General features: G+C 40.3%; 1 protein-coding gene across 3 annotated transcripts in view; it reads left to right on the top strand.

Moving 5' to 3' along the window:
- LOC309497541 (uncharacterized protein) overlaps window positions 1-13519 on the top strand; it is a 48699-nt gene that overhangs the window by 17387 nt on the left and 17793 nt on the right. For 2 of the 3 annotated variants that reach the window (XM_082167797.1, XM_082167795.1), the window contains exons 6-10: window positions 1960-2115; window positions 6852-7067; window positions 8186-8271; window positions 8871-8979; window positions 11300-11368. In XM_082167797.1, the coding sequence (XP_082023923.1) occupies window positions 1960-2115; window positions 6852-7067; window positions 8186-8271; window positions 8871-8979; window positions 11300-11368 (636 nt within the window). The remainder of the gene's footprint in view (window positions 1-1959; window positions 2116-6851; window positions 7068-8185; window positions 8272-8870; window positions 8980-11299; window positions 11369-13519) is intronic. The other variant, XM_082167796.1, reaches the window with a different exon arrangement.

Below are 13519 nucleotides of genomic sequence, written 5' to 3'. Positions count from 1 at the left end.
AGATAAATATATCACTGATATGATAGTGAAGCTGTGGTTTAGTGGGAAATGAAATGCAACAGAAGGACAGAAAATTACACTTGGGTGGGGTGGGGGTATAAGTGACCTTTTCCTAACTTGTGTGTGTGGTTGTGTGTATTCAACACTATAGGCTAGTCTAGGGTAGTCTAGTATTTTTTGGGGGGAAAAACGCCCCGCTTTCTGTCACCCCCCATGCTATGGTCCAGCAGTCAGTGGCCAACCCTACAGTGACCTTTTTCAGTCCCATCTCAAGAGTGTAACTGTCCTTGACAATGAGTGGGACCCCCAGGCCTCACTGAGGCCTCACCCCACCCCACCACACACACACACTGCCCGGCCCTGACATTCTCCATACCATTTGGCCAGAGAGGGAAAGTAAAAAAAAAAGTTGAGACACATATGGCTTTCACACTAACTAAAGAGAATTTGCCACTAAGCATTCTGACTCAACCATTTAAACATACACACACAACCTTTATGATCAGGCAAATACACATTTTCATAACACCGTCCACCTGTGTCAGAAATGTCCTTCTATTTCTGCAAAAAATAAATAAATAAATAATTGTCTACTTTCAAATGTTGACTTGAATGAGGATGAAACTTCTTTTACATCTGATTTCTGATTGGTTAGCAAGGAGTGTCACACAAAGGCTTGGGGTCATATGGAGTGTGACAAGGTCAAAGCTAAAATACAATAGGCTACTTTTATTCTGCAAGGATGCATTAAATTGATCAAAATTGACAACTGACATTTAAGGACATTTATATAAATAAATGCAGGCTTTGTCAGCATAAGAGACTTTTTTTAAATAAAAAAAAACACTTTAACAACATCAAACTTTTGAAGTTTAGCGTATATTTAACATTTACTGTATATCATTCTCGCAATTGTGACTTTAGATATATGTTTATTCTAAACTTTCTTACAAATATATATATATATATATATATATATATATATATATATATATTTTTTTTTACTGTGAGGCAGAAAGGAAGCTTGCATACATATTAGCCACATAATGAACAACATTCACCCTTGAGACAGCAAATAAAGATATTAGACAGCTATAAACCACTAAAAACTTAAGTAGGTCTTTCATGGAATAGTATGGAATAGTATTAAATACTGTAGGTAATTGATAGATAAGAAAATAATAAGAAAAGAAAAAAGAAAAGAAATTCACAATGGGGTTTTTTTGCACAAACATTTTGATTACCAGGGCATTTCTGTCACCTTTCTGTGGCATTTTACCCCAAGATTTGTGATGCTGCCTTCATCCAACTTATAGGTTGGTGTACACAAAATCCATGCGCACTCCCTTACATTCACATATACCATCTCAAGAAGCACTTGGCTGAAGATGACGGCAAGCTTGACAGCACCAATATGCTTTTAAGTGTCGAGTCAAGTCCCTCTATTGTGCGTGTGAGTGGTAAGCCGAGGCCTGCCTGCCTACAATAGCCGTGTGTATGTGTGTCTGTGCAAGTGAATATGGAAGCCTTGGTTGAAAGGCCTTGTTTGTCTATATATATATAGAGTCTGAGATGAGAATAGAATATGAAAATTACAAACTAAAGTTGTGTACACAAGCGACCTGTGTAGCGTTTAAAAGAACAAAGTTATTACAAGGCACTCAGCATTTTAAAAGACTGTATCTGTTTATACATTTACCACAGAAGCTATAGGCCAAAAGTAATTCCCAGGAACTGAGACAGTGCTGCAGGGTAGGGTGTGATGCTGGTTGTTGTTTAGCTCATGGAGGTCCTTCAGCCCGGGGCATAATAAAACCGTAAGCTGGTATGACAGCTGAGGAAATAGGTCAAAACGTTCATTGCAATAAAATGCAAATTCCTGAAAAGAGTCTATAGAGAGATGTTTACACAGTATATTGCGTTTGTATTTACACACATTATGTGTTTGGGCCATTTCAGGGCAGTGTATAATGGAAGGGACCCCTGACTCCCAGTCCAACGGGTCCCAGTCTGATATTTTTGCTGAGCTGGATGATCTGGCCCCTCGCTCAAGTTCCTGTGTGTCCCCAGACCACCCACCTGGGAGTCAAACTGACCGATCCTCACCTACCACAGGTAATATTGGACTCAATCCAAACAGAAACTTTTTATATTGTCATTCTACTATGCAAATAGAAGTGATTAAAGATTAAATAAATGTATTCCTGGGATGGCAAAGCTGAATTTTTAGCAGCTCTTACTACAGTATTCAGTGTCACATGATCCTTCAGAAATCAACAAAAATAATGTTTGTGAAAACCTTGAAAAAAAAAAATAAATGTTTTTTTGAATAATAGAAAGTTCAAAATGATAGCATTTATTTGAAATAGAAATATTTTGTATTTGTAACATTATAAACGTCTTTAGTATTAATTTCTTTAAAAAAATCTTACAGAAAAATCTTACTCTTTATATTTATATACTGTATATATATACAGTAATGTTTTTTTTATATTTCTGGTAGCTCTTTTTGGTTCTTTAAATCCCCAACCCTAAATTTGAGCTATTATAATGTTGATGCTTCCCATTAAACATAGGCTCTCCATAATGACAAATTTCATCCATTGACTTTTCTGTAACACACAGAAGTTGCTCAATATTTAAAAGTTGTTCCAAGTAAAAAAAAGTATTGTATATGCTAATTGTGAACGAGGGGGATGGCACAGATAAGCATGTTTTAAAGCTTTCATACTGGTTCAACATGCCATATTCGTTTACTCTCTGTTTCAACAGAAATCGCCACTCGTAAATTAGTACAATCAGGTGTAGAAAAACTCAAATATTGTAACGTCCAAGAGATTAAAATCAATTGCTGCTGTGTAAACTTCATTAACCAGTGTGCTAACCTGCCTAAGCATTGTCTCATACGTTGCCCTGCAGACATTTTTTCAAATCTGTTTGTTGTTGTCAGAAACTTAATCCTTCACTTGGACACTGTCTTCACTCTGCCCTGAGGATTATTGCTGTGTGTGTATGTGTGTACCTGGTATTCCCTACAATATGGGGACCAAATGTCCCCACAAGGATAGTAATACCAGTAATTTTTGACCTTGTGGACATTTATTTGGTCCCAATGAGGAAAATGGTTTTTTTCTGTGGTGGGTAGGTTTAAGGGATTGAATATACAGTTCCCTTTCGATAATGTCAGTCGTATTGCGTAGCTATACGCTATGGGAAAACTCCTTTTTCTCCGAATGCTGAAGCCTACTGCACAGCCAGCATAGTGCTGAGACTTACTCTTTTTCTATTTTCTAAAAGAGCAGCGACGTTTGTTACAAATGTCGCGCCACGGCTGTGGCAAATACAGAGCCTCTCTGCAAGATGAGGGCGGTCACAGCAAGTGCCATGTCGCGCCCCGTACTTTGCCCGCCTACGACTTTCCACCTCAGCAGTGCTCTCGAACATAGACGGCGCCGAGGAAAAGGGCTATGAGAAACTGCCCCCCCGGAAGAAGCCTGCCCCCCTGCGCATGTCTGCCCACCCACGGCCATCCCATCGGATGGAAATCCAAAGTGACTCATCCATCCAAGCCCTGCAGGACGACCTCAGCCCTCGCAGGTAGGGCTTATGCATCCTCTGGCCAGGCAGGCTCCGCCCTCCACTGGATGGCGGTCCTCCAAGTTTTCCAGGCTAAACTCCTCCGCTCCATGGACGAGTCTGGACCAGACCCAGAAGCTTTTTGTGCAGCTTCAAATGCAGCCCGCCGCCATTTGAAACTATAAAACCCATAGCCAACCGGGCCGAGGCATGTAAAGCCATCCCTGGTGTGTCACGATGGGTTATGAACACAGTAGAACAAGGCTACTCACTCCAATTCTCTCGCAATCCACCCCGCTTCACAGGCATAATCCATACTTCGGTGAAAAGCAACGTGTCTCACGTCCTCCGCGCCGAAGTGATGAGCTTACTGGAAAAAGGGGCTATAGAGGCAGTGCCACCAGCCCACAGTGAGTCAGGCTTTTACAGTCGCTACTTCCTTGTTCCCAAAAAAGACGGTGGCCTCAGGCCCATCCTAGATCTCAGATATCTGAACAAAGCCCTTATCAAACGGCCTTTCAAGATGTTTACTCTGAAACAAATCCTTGCGCAGGTTCGCCCGATGGATTGGTTATTCTCAGTGGATCTGAAAGACGCTTACTTTCATATCCAAATAATCCCCCGTCACAGACCGTTCTTGAGAGGGGGCGGCTTACCAGTATACAGTCCTACCGTTTTGGGCTGTCTCTGGCCCCACGCACTTTTACCAAGTGCATGGATGCAGCACTTTCCCCTTTGAGACAAATGGGAATACGCATCTTGAACTACCTCGACGACTGGTTCATTCTGGCCCAGTCGGAGGCGGAACTGAACTCTCACAGATCTGTGCTCCTCAGCCATTTAGAATGCCTAGGACTAAATAAATACAGCCAAGAGCTCTCTGCTTCCCAGTCTGAGGATCTCCTTCCTGGGTGCAGTTATAGACTCAGCCCCAATGAGGGCGTGGCTATCGAACAAACACTCTCTGGCTATTCAGTGGCTCGCGATCTTGTTCAGAGTGGGGACCAAGAGACCCCTCAGAACCTTTCAGATGATGCTAGGCCTCATGGCCTCCGCATCATCGGTACTTCCGCTGGGTATGCTATACATGCGCCCTCTGCAGTACTGGCTGAAACCACAGGTTCACCCCCAAGAATGGCGCTCAGGCCATCTTTATATCAGGGTAAACCACGGCTTCACCAGAGCCCTGGCTCCCTGGTTGAAACCCAGTCTCTGCGAGTCAGGGGTGAGCTTGGGGATAGTCTCGAGACGCATGGTGGTCACCACAGATGCCTCCAACACAGGATTGGGGCACTCTGTACGAGCACAGAGGACGATTGCATATCAACTGCCTAGAAATGCTGGCGGTTTTGCTGGCCCTCAAAACCTTCCTACCATGTCTGACAGGTCACCATGTCCTGGTCTGTACGGACAACACGATAGTAGTGTCCTCTATAAACCGCCTGGGCGGGCTCAGGTCAAGACAACTGTACAAACTGGCCAGAAGTCTCCTCTTATGGGCAGAAAGCAACCTCCGCTCGCTGAGAGCAACGCATGTGCCGGGCAAACTGAACCAGGGAGCAGCTATGCTGTCCCGGGGCAACGTGTCCCCAGGGGAATGGACCCTCCATTCCCAAACGTTTCAAATGATCTGGAACGTTTTCGGGAGGGTAGAGGTTGACCTCTTCGCCTCCAAAGACAATTCTCATTGCCCAATATTTTTCTCGAACAACAGGGATGTGCTGGCCCACAAATGGCCCAGCCTTCCCCTTTATGCTTTTCCTCCAGTCTCGCTCCTCCCACAGGTCATAAAAAGGATCAGGGAGGAGAAAATGTGGTCAGAAACATTACCTAAGTTAATTTTTCCCCTTAGGATTTCCTCCTGACTCTTTACAAGGTGTTAAGTGTTTCCGGGTGTCTGTGACCTGACTCCTGACCTGACCCTCTCAATTTTCTAGCTCCCTCTGGACAACTGACATTTGTTTGTAATGCACAATGTTCAGCTGCATAGACACCAGCCACTGTAATGCATGTCATTATGTACAAATCCATATGGACTAATTGTCAGTCGTTTTTTTCCTCTTTAGAAATGTTTTACAAATGTTTTGGGTGTTTTACGGCAAACTGGCCATTTCACGGATTTCTTAAAGATGGCATAAAGACAGTTTCTATCTGGGTGGCAGTGTTAGACCAGGTTTCAAAACTAGGCTTTGATATCTTAAAGAGTTATTGAGTCTTTTCTTCAGTAAAGATGAGGAGGTGTTATATGCATCAGTGAACAAACTTTACACAGGCTGACCTATAGTAATCAAAAATCTCAAATGAGATGTCTCTGATATCTCAGTTTAGTTACTCCTAGACTCCAATCAGATGAATTATTTTGTTTAATACTCCGATTTATTAGATTTTTATCCTTGGAAAAGTGAGTAATCTCACATGTGTCTCAGAAAACTAGCATATACAGTCAAACCAAAAAATCCTTATGGGACATGATGAAAGTGTTATCCTTAGCCCTCTTAAAAAAGAAGAAAGAAAAAAAAGAAAGGCAAGCCTACATAGATTTCAGACATGGGAACAGTTCACACATTCACAATAATCTGTTTATTTTTAAATTTATATGGAAAACATTTAAGTTGTTCAACTCTTGAAGCCTTGAATATTATATTATATTATATTATATTATATTATATTATATTATATTATATTATATTATATTATATTATATTATATTATACTATATTGTGCTATGTTATATGTTATGTTATATTATATTATATATTTAATCTAGTTATTGGTACTACAGTAAATGTAGTGTATATATATATACACAGTAATATATAATATATAGTATATACATCCAACAAGTTTCCTCAAAAAGCAGTCACAAGGAACAGCCCAAAGGGGAAACAATTTTATAAAAATGTGATCTTCATAAACTTTATGGTCATTTTGGATACATGCATATGAATAATCAATATTTGAAATATATTTTATTTAAATAAATTATATAAATATTAGATATATTATATATTAGAATATTAATTCCGATATTATTTTGTTCAACCAGAGCCTATATATAAAAAAAAAAAACGATTACATGTTCAATTAAATCACTCTTCCAATTTATCCCTGATTTTACATAAAAATCGAAAATTTTTCTTTGATTTATCGTCCATTAATTATGAATTATCTTTAATTAAATTTTCACTAAAAACAAGTCAACGAAAGTGATTTTATTTCACATTCACATCAAATTAGCTATGGCTGATATGCCTGTCCTTTCTATTTTTCCACAGATCTGAGCCCTGGACTTGCGGCACTGACTGTGGGATGTGATTCGGGTGATCTGGGATCTTTGTCCCGCGTGCAGCTTTTGCTATTGGACCGAAAAGGATCTGAAAGCCCTGGTTCCATCCCAAGCCCCGAATGGTGTTGCACTCCGGACGGGGAGGAGTATGAACCTGGCCTTAGAGTCTGGAGCTCGGGCATTCCCCGATATTATCAGTCCACAGGTACATTACATATCATATAGCAAGCTGCCAAGCACCTGTCCAGCGTAGCGGTAGATGTGTGCGTCCGTTTGTGTGTGGGTGTGTGCACGTATAAGCTTGCCTGTCTCTGCGCGTATTTGCGCGTAAAAAGGCAGACGCATTGGGCCCTGCTATCTTTCCCCGTCACCTCACATCAGATTGTGATGTTTACATTCATGAGCAACAGCTCCTTGATTGCCTTTAAATAACTCTGAAAAATAACAGTTAGGAGGGGGAAAAAAATTCCAAGAGGAACGGTTGATTTGAGTTGGGGAAATTTGGCAATTGTGCTGTGTAAAGGAAAGGGCGTCGGGGAATAACATTACGGGTGTGCCGATTGTTGGCCGTCCTTGAGAGTAATGTTTTTAGTATTTGTCTGTGTGTGTGTGTGTGTGTGTGTGTGTGTGTGTGTGTGTGTGTGTGTGTGTGTGTGTGTGTGTGTGTGTGTGTGTGTGTGACCCCATTGCCGTTACCTTTGAACCAAAGCCGGCAGGCCTCTCATCTGTTCGAGGGCGCGCGGCTACAAGTCCTTAACTGAAGCCATAAAGATGTAGCGGTTTGTTGCTCCTCCAAAAAAAGCTTTATGGAGTTATGAAAAAGTCATATTAATCAAGATAAAAAACGGGTCAAGTTTATCATTAACCCAAAACCTCAGTTCATCCACACGTCTGGTCGTGACGGCCCCCCTATCAGGACTTGATCCTGCGATGCGGCTATTGTGCATTGTTCAGGCGCAATCCACAGATAAAGGCACTACAAAGGAAGCCCACGTGTGCCGGATCAGATCTGGGTGCAATCTCGATGGGATGTGTTTTGAAATAGTGTTAATGTGTTTCTAAAGTCTGGCACAAACACGCACGGCAGCGCGTGGAGGCCAGGCTCCTCGCTAGGTGTGTCTGCACCTGGCATGCTCCATGACTAGACAGGTGCTGCTGCAGGTTTGTGAGGCACCATTTCTATCAGTATTTGCAGAAGGATTATGGACCTTCAGTCATGTCAAATACAAGGCATTAATCACTCACTATCGTCCCTCTTCATGTATTTCTTTTGCACTTGTAAATATGGCCGTTGTTTTCAAGCGTGCGTGTGTCTATTTGCAGTCTTGGATAACCACAAACCATTAAGTGGCAGAAACAGCGGCCAAGATTCTTCGGCAATTTTCAAGGGACACAGAAAGTGCCCTGGGGTGAGTACCTTGCTCATAAAACCATTTCAACACACACATAGAGGAATCTACAAGCGACTTTATGGCTGTCGTTTCTGTATGGAGGCGACTGGGGGATTTCTGCTTGCTGCTGGGTGGCAGGTGTGGGGCTAATGAGTCAATACGGACAAGAAAAAGGTGCAGCCGAAAGGAAGTTGGGCTCCTCTGACTTGCCACGCTGATAAGGGGGCTGGATTTTAGGGCATGGATGTGCCACAGTGGGGCCAGAGGGCAAGGTTTAGGAGGTAAACAGTGTCAGCGAGGGGTACGAGGACACAAAACACTTGATGCAGGTGCAAAGGGATGGAGGCATTAATCTTTCTTTTATGAAGGGAGGAGGAAAGCGAGGGGAGGGGTATGGTGGCGAAACATGAATGTGTTGTAAGCTGCTGTCAATTAAGTTCTTGTACAATAGATTTTCCCCAGGACTGATTACTGTTCAGGCCATTGCTTCTTTGCAGCACAGCGGGGCCCACACTTAGCACGGCCATGGCCGCAAACACACACGTTAACATTTGGTGGTTATACACTTCTGTCCTGCTTGTGTTGACCTGTTTGTGTGTTAATTTTGGTGCTTTTAGCCCATCAGTGTGGAGAGTGGATCAAGGACATCATCCTCTTGTTCTGTCAGCTCAAGAGTGTCTGAGAGCAGCTCTAAGAACCGAAAGAAACCCACCTGTGAGGACCAAGGTGCACCATCACTCACACCACCATACACGTAACTGATTTTTTAACAGTTGAGAAATGACATCTGACACAGATGGAAATGATATCAATGCTCACGTCGTCTCCAAACCCTTTCACTGCTGATATCAAGATTTTTTTCATTTGAAAAAATCAATTGTATGGTTTGCTTTGATGAATGTTCCAGGTTCAGTACATTAAGTTCAGTGAGGCACTCACTGCGGAAGTGAATGTGGCAAATCCAGAAACAGTTAAATAGACTTTAAACAAAGTTGCTGCCTTCAATTTTTTAAGTACAATCAACTTGGATATTTAAGTCATTTCAACTTAAATCACATTAAACTGACTTAAAAAATGAGTTGAATCTTGTATAACATAAAAAAGTTATTTTGATGACACTTTTTACAGTGTATTCACTGTTTCAAACGTATAGCCACAAAACCTAAACAATATGCATGTTAAAAATTACAATTTTCTGTGTAAAGTTATATCCAATTTTACAACTTTAAAACGTCATAAACCATAACAACAGTAAAAAAGGATGATTTAAACAGCTTTACAGATCAAATAAAACACCGCTTTTAACAGAAGAATGAATGTACACTAAAGGTTAGGGGCTGGTAAGATGTTTTTGAATGATTTTGAAAGAAGTCTCTTATGCTTGCCCTTGCTGTTTTCAATAGACTGAAAACAGTAATGTTGCAGAAATGTATTATCATTAAAAACTGTTTTCTTTTTCAAATGTATTTTCAAATGTAATTTAGTCTTCAGTGTCACACGATCCTTCAGAAATCAGTCTAATATGCTGATTTTGTGCTCAAGACACATTTCGTCTTGTTAATATTTTTGTGGAAACTGCGATAATTTTTTTTTAGGATTTGTTGATGAGTAGAAGTTTAAAAGAACAGCATTTATTTAAATAATAAAAATAATCTTACTGACCCCAAATTTTTTCAAGTTTTGTGTAAGTGATTATTTAAGAGTACGAGAGAGTCAATATAATATTTTTTTGTAGTAATCAACATTATGCTGCAAATTATGTTATTCAGCTTAACTTGCGTTGAACCCAGAATATTCCCTTAAACATTCATAAAAATATTAAACCGATTTGATCATGAATAAACATGCTGAATACACATGTGATCATATCTAACAGCTTTCAGACACAGACTTGTAAGCTCTAATTTCCAGCATGTGAGTGGTATAACACACCTTTCATAATGTCCACCTGAGGGGTGAATACCTGCATGTGCTGAGAGTGTACAGAGTAAAATGGCCAGTTACATAAACTAGTCTTACAAGTTAGTCATCTAATTTTTTTTCTCTTTAAGACTTGTTTTAAATGTTTTTATGACAGTTACATTAAAAAGTAGATTGGTCAAATTTGAATTACCCCTTGACTAACTGCTGGTTGCTCAGACTAATTTTTAAGATACAGTCTTAACATAGTGGCTACTGTATGTTTATGCAACTGGCCTAAGGTGCCACTCCACGGAGCTCTCATCGCTGCCAGGCCAGTGTTTGGTATCCTTGTGCCTCTGGTACAGTTAAGCCACATAATCCCTCTGAGAGGCAGCTGCCTGATGCCAGGCCTGTCTTCTCTGTGTGGCCATCTTATGTACATAAATTAAATAAGTGCCTAGAAAGAAAATTAAGAGTCTGCTTCTATAATGTAGCCTACTCTCATTCTACCTCTCATGATGCAACCTTAACCAGAATGGAAATATCCAACTCAAGCCAATTCAGCTATGGCACTGTGGTGAAGGATGTGTCATAGCTTTGAAGAATAGCGTTAATGACCAACATCCGTCATTGTGTTGAGGAAGTAATGTTCCATGTTACTCAATCAGTCGCCTTCCTCCATTAGCGGCTCAGACTGGCATATATGCAGGGCACAATGTTGCCCCACAAAACAACCCTGTTTTTAATCTCAATGACATAAATAATTCCCTTAGTCTTTCGAGGTGCTTAAAGAGTCAGTTCAGTTAAAACATTACACATTTTTTTATCTTTTACTCATCTTCATGTCATTCCAAACCTGTACGTCTTTTATTTCTGTGGAACACAAAAGAAGAAATTTAGCCGAATGTTGACGCTACTCTTTTCCATACAATGAAAATAGGTGGTGACCAGGCGTCAAGCAAAAAAAAAAACAAAAAAAAACACACACAGCCAATTTGGCACGTTTTATGGTAGATGCCCTTCCTGACGCAACCCAGCGCTGAAAGTGCAAACACATAAAAGACTGATAATCAGATTTTTCTTTCAATTCTTTGAATTTTTGTGTTCTTAATCTGTAAAAAAAAAAATCCTGTTTCACCCCAAGGTTGCGAGTTGCAAGATGAAGATGTCCCGCTCTATTTGTCGCCACTCTCTCCCAGTGCTTTGCTGACAGGTGAGTGGTATTTTGCTAAAACACCAAGTGGTATTGACTAAAAATTCCCCTTTTTTATTTAGACCCAACACCTAAAGCCTGGGTTAGTCATTCGAGATTTACCAGAAGAAAAAAAAATAAGGGACCTTGGGTTCAGTTCTTTCACCAAAACGAATAAAATAATTCACCTCAAAAGAGATGTTACTCATGTAACCTAGGAGATAGTGGGAGTGTCTGAGCACAACGACCCTCCTCAAAGTCCAAAGACATGGTCACTCCTGGGGAGAGGGTCAGTGTGGGGTCAGTGCGAGGTCATCCCAGGGCCAGTATGTATTGAAGAGGCCTCAATGTGTCTAAAGCTGTCGACATGAGATTAAAGCTTCCTGCTGAGAATACCATGTGGATTATCACTGATTGGAACTCAAAAATAAGCAAAAACCTCTTAAAAGTCTCCATTTTATAGAGGAAAGTTGGAGAAATGAAAGAAAAAAGCACATTACTTACCATCAAAGCCGCTAATGTTAAAGGGATAGTTCACCAAAATGTTTTAATTCTTTCATCATTTACTCACCCTCATGTAATTCCAAATCTGTATGACTTTCTTTGTTCATATAATAAAGGTCAGTGGGGTTCAATGTTGTTTCAGACCCCAATTACTTTCGTTATATGAATACATATACAGTTCTTCAAAATATCTTTCATAGCAGAAACAAAGTCATACAGGTTTGGAAAGACATGAGGGTGATGAAATTATGCCTTTAAATGATAAACGTTCAAAATTTTGCTGAAAAATCTGCTGTACACAATCTACTACATGCCTTCGGTTGCGTTATGATATTTATACTTTTTAGCAAGTAAAGGTCTTTTAGTATAATTCTAAAAACATCCCTCTTCAGGTCGTAGTACACATGTCTTTTTGCTCTGCAATCTTTAAACATAAGAAGAACTTTTATATTGTTAGTAACATTTCAAGATGAAAACTTACTGAACTGAAGCAACTTAGGTTTTCTTGATTATCCATACATTATTTTTTTAATTTTTTTTTTAGGAAAATCATGTTAAAATCTGTGTATCAAATATGATACAATAGGCTTTTAACAAACGTTTATTTATTGCATTATATGTTTTGCCCTGCGCAATAAAAGCTACAGTGCTATGATCATAAAACCAAGCATTTAAATATCATCTTACTAAGACGTCTCCAAAATTTCAGCAACTGCACTTAACGGCATATTTCTGCTCAGTTTGGGCCTGTTCTTTCCTCCCTGAGTATAAGCTCCATATTCTCCTATATCACACTATGTGAACCATAAAAGCCATCAAATTTGATATAAATATTTTTTATTTTAGATTTTATCTAAAGGTACAATTAACTTTTACAATTAAAGGTAATATTAACCATTTAATATATATCAGACTATTATTTAATATGTCAGGCTTTACAGGGTTAAAGCAATCAATAATCTGCTTATTTATGTGTGGTTTAGTCCTATTTCAATTTGTTTCGCTTTTTTCTTATAAAAATAATACGATGTGTGTTGGTTCTGCAAGACACCATTAATTATTCATCCGCTTGAAGAAACTATTTATTTTCAAATCATGATTCGCACACACTAATGAAGGTGTTTCGGTCACTGCACAAAATGACACATGACACGGTCCCGATTCCCACCAGTTTCGGCTCCCTGACCACTCCTTTGTCCTCCTGACTCATGTATTCATAGGTGTCCTAATCCCTTTCTGTGACGGAATGGCTACTATTGCTTTTCTCCTGGTCACTCGGGTGACCCCTGAAAGTGTTTATTATAGTCTTTAGCATTCAGCTGAAACTAAAGATGTCACAGAGGGACATGAATGTGCCATCATCCCGGACAAAAACAAGGGCCTAAACCAGACTGACCAAGGAGGATTGTTCTGGAAGACACCAGGCACTGGCCAACAGATTAAGGGCGTGAATGAAAGAGATGGGGAAGGAGAGATTAGCCGTGTTCGGAGCAGGATCGTTTCACCCTAAAACAGGACCACACACTGACACAGTCACTTTGCCACCATTGTCTCTCTCTCACTGTCATAGAGGGCTCGGAAGCCATTGTTTGCCAAATCCTCAATCGTTTGGACAGCGCTGAGACCCGGATACCGACTCTTTGATTGGCACTTGTCAGCGCTGCTGGA

The sequence above is a fragment of the Leuciscus leuciscus genome (genome assembly GCF_965113295.1).
Source record: "Leuciscus leuciscus genome assembly, chromosome: 4".
In the NCBI taxonomy this organism is placed as follows: Eukaryota; Metazoa; Chordata; class Actinopteri; order Cypriniformes; family Leuciscidae; genus Leuciscus; species Leuciscus leuciscus.
The sequence above is the reverse complement of the archived record's forward strand: the minus strand, read 5'-3'. Positions and strand labels throughout refer to the sequence as shown.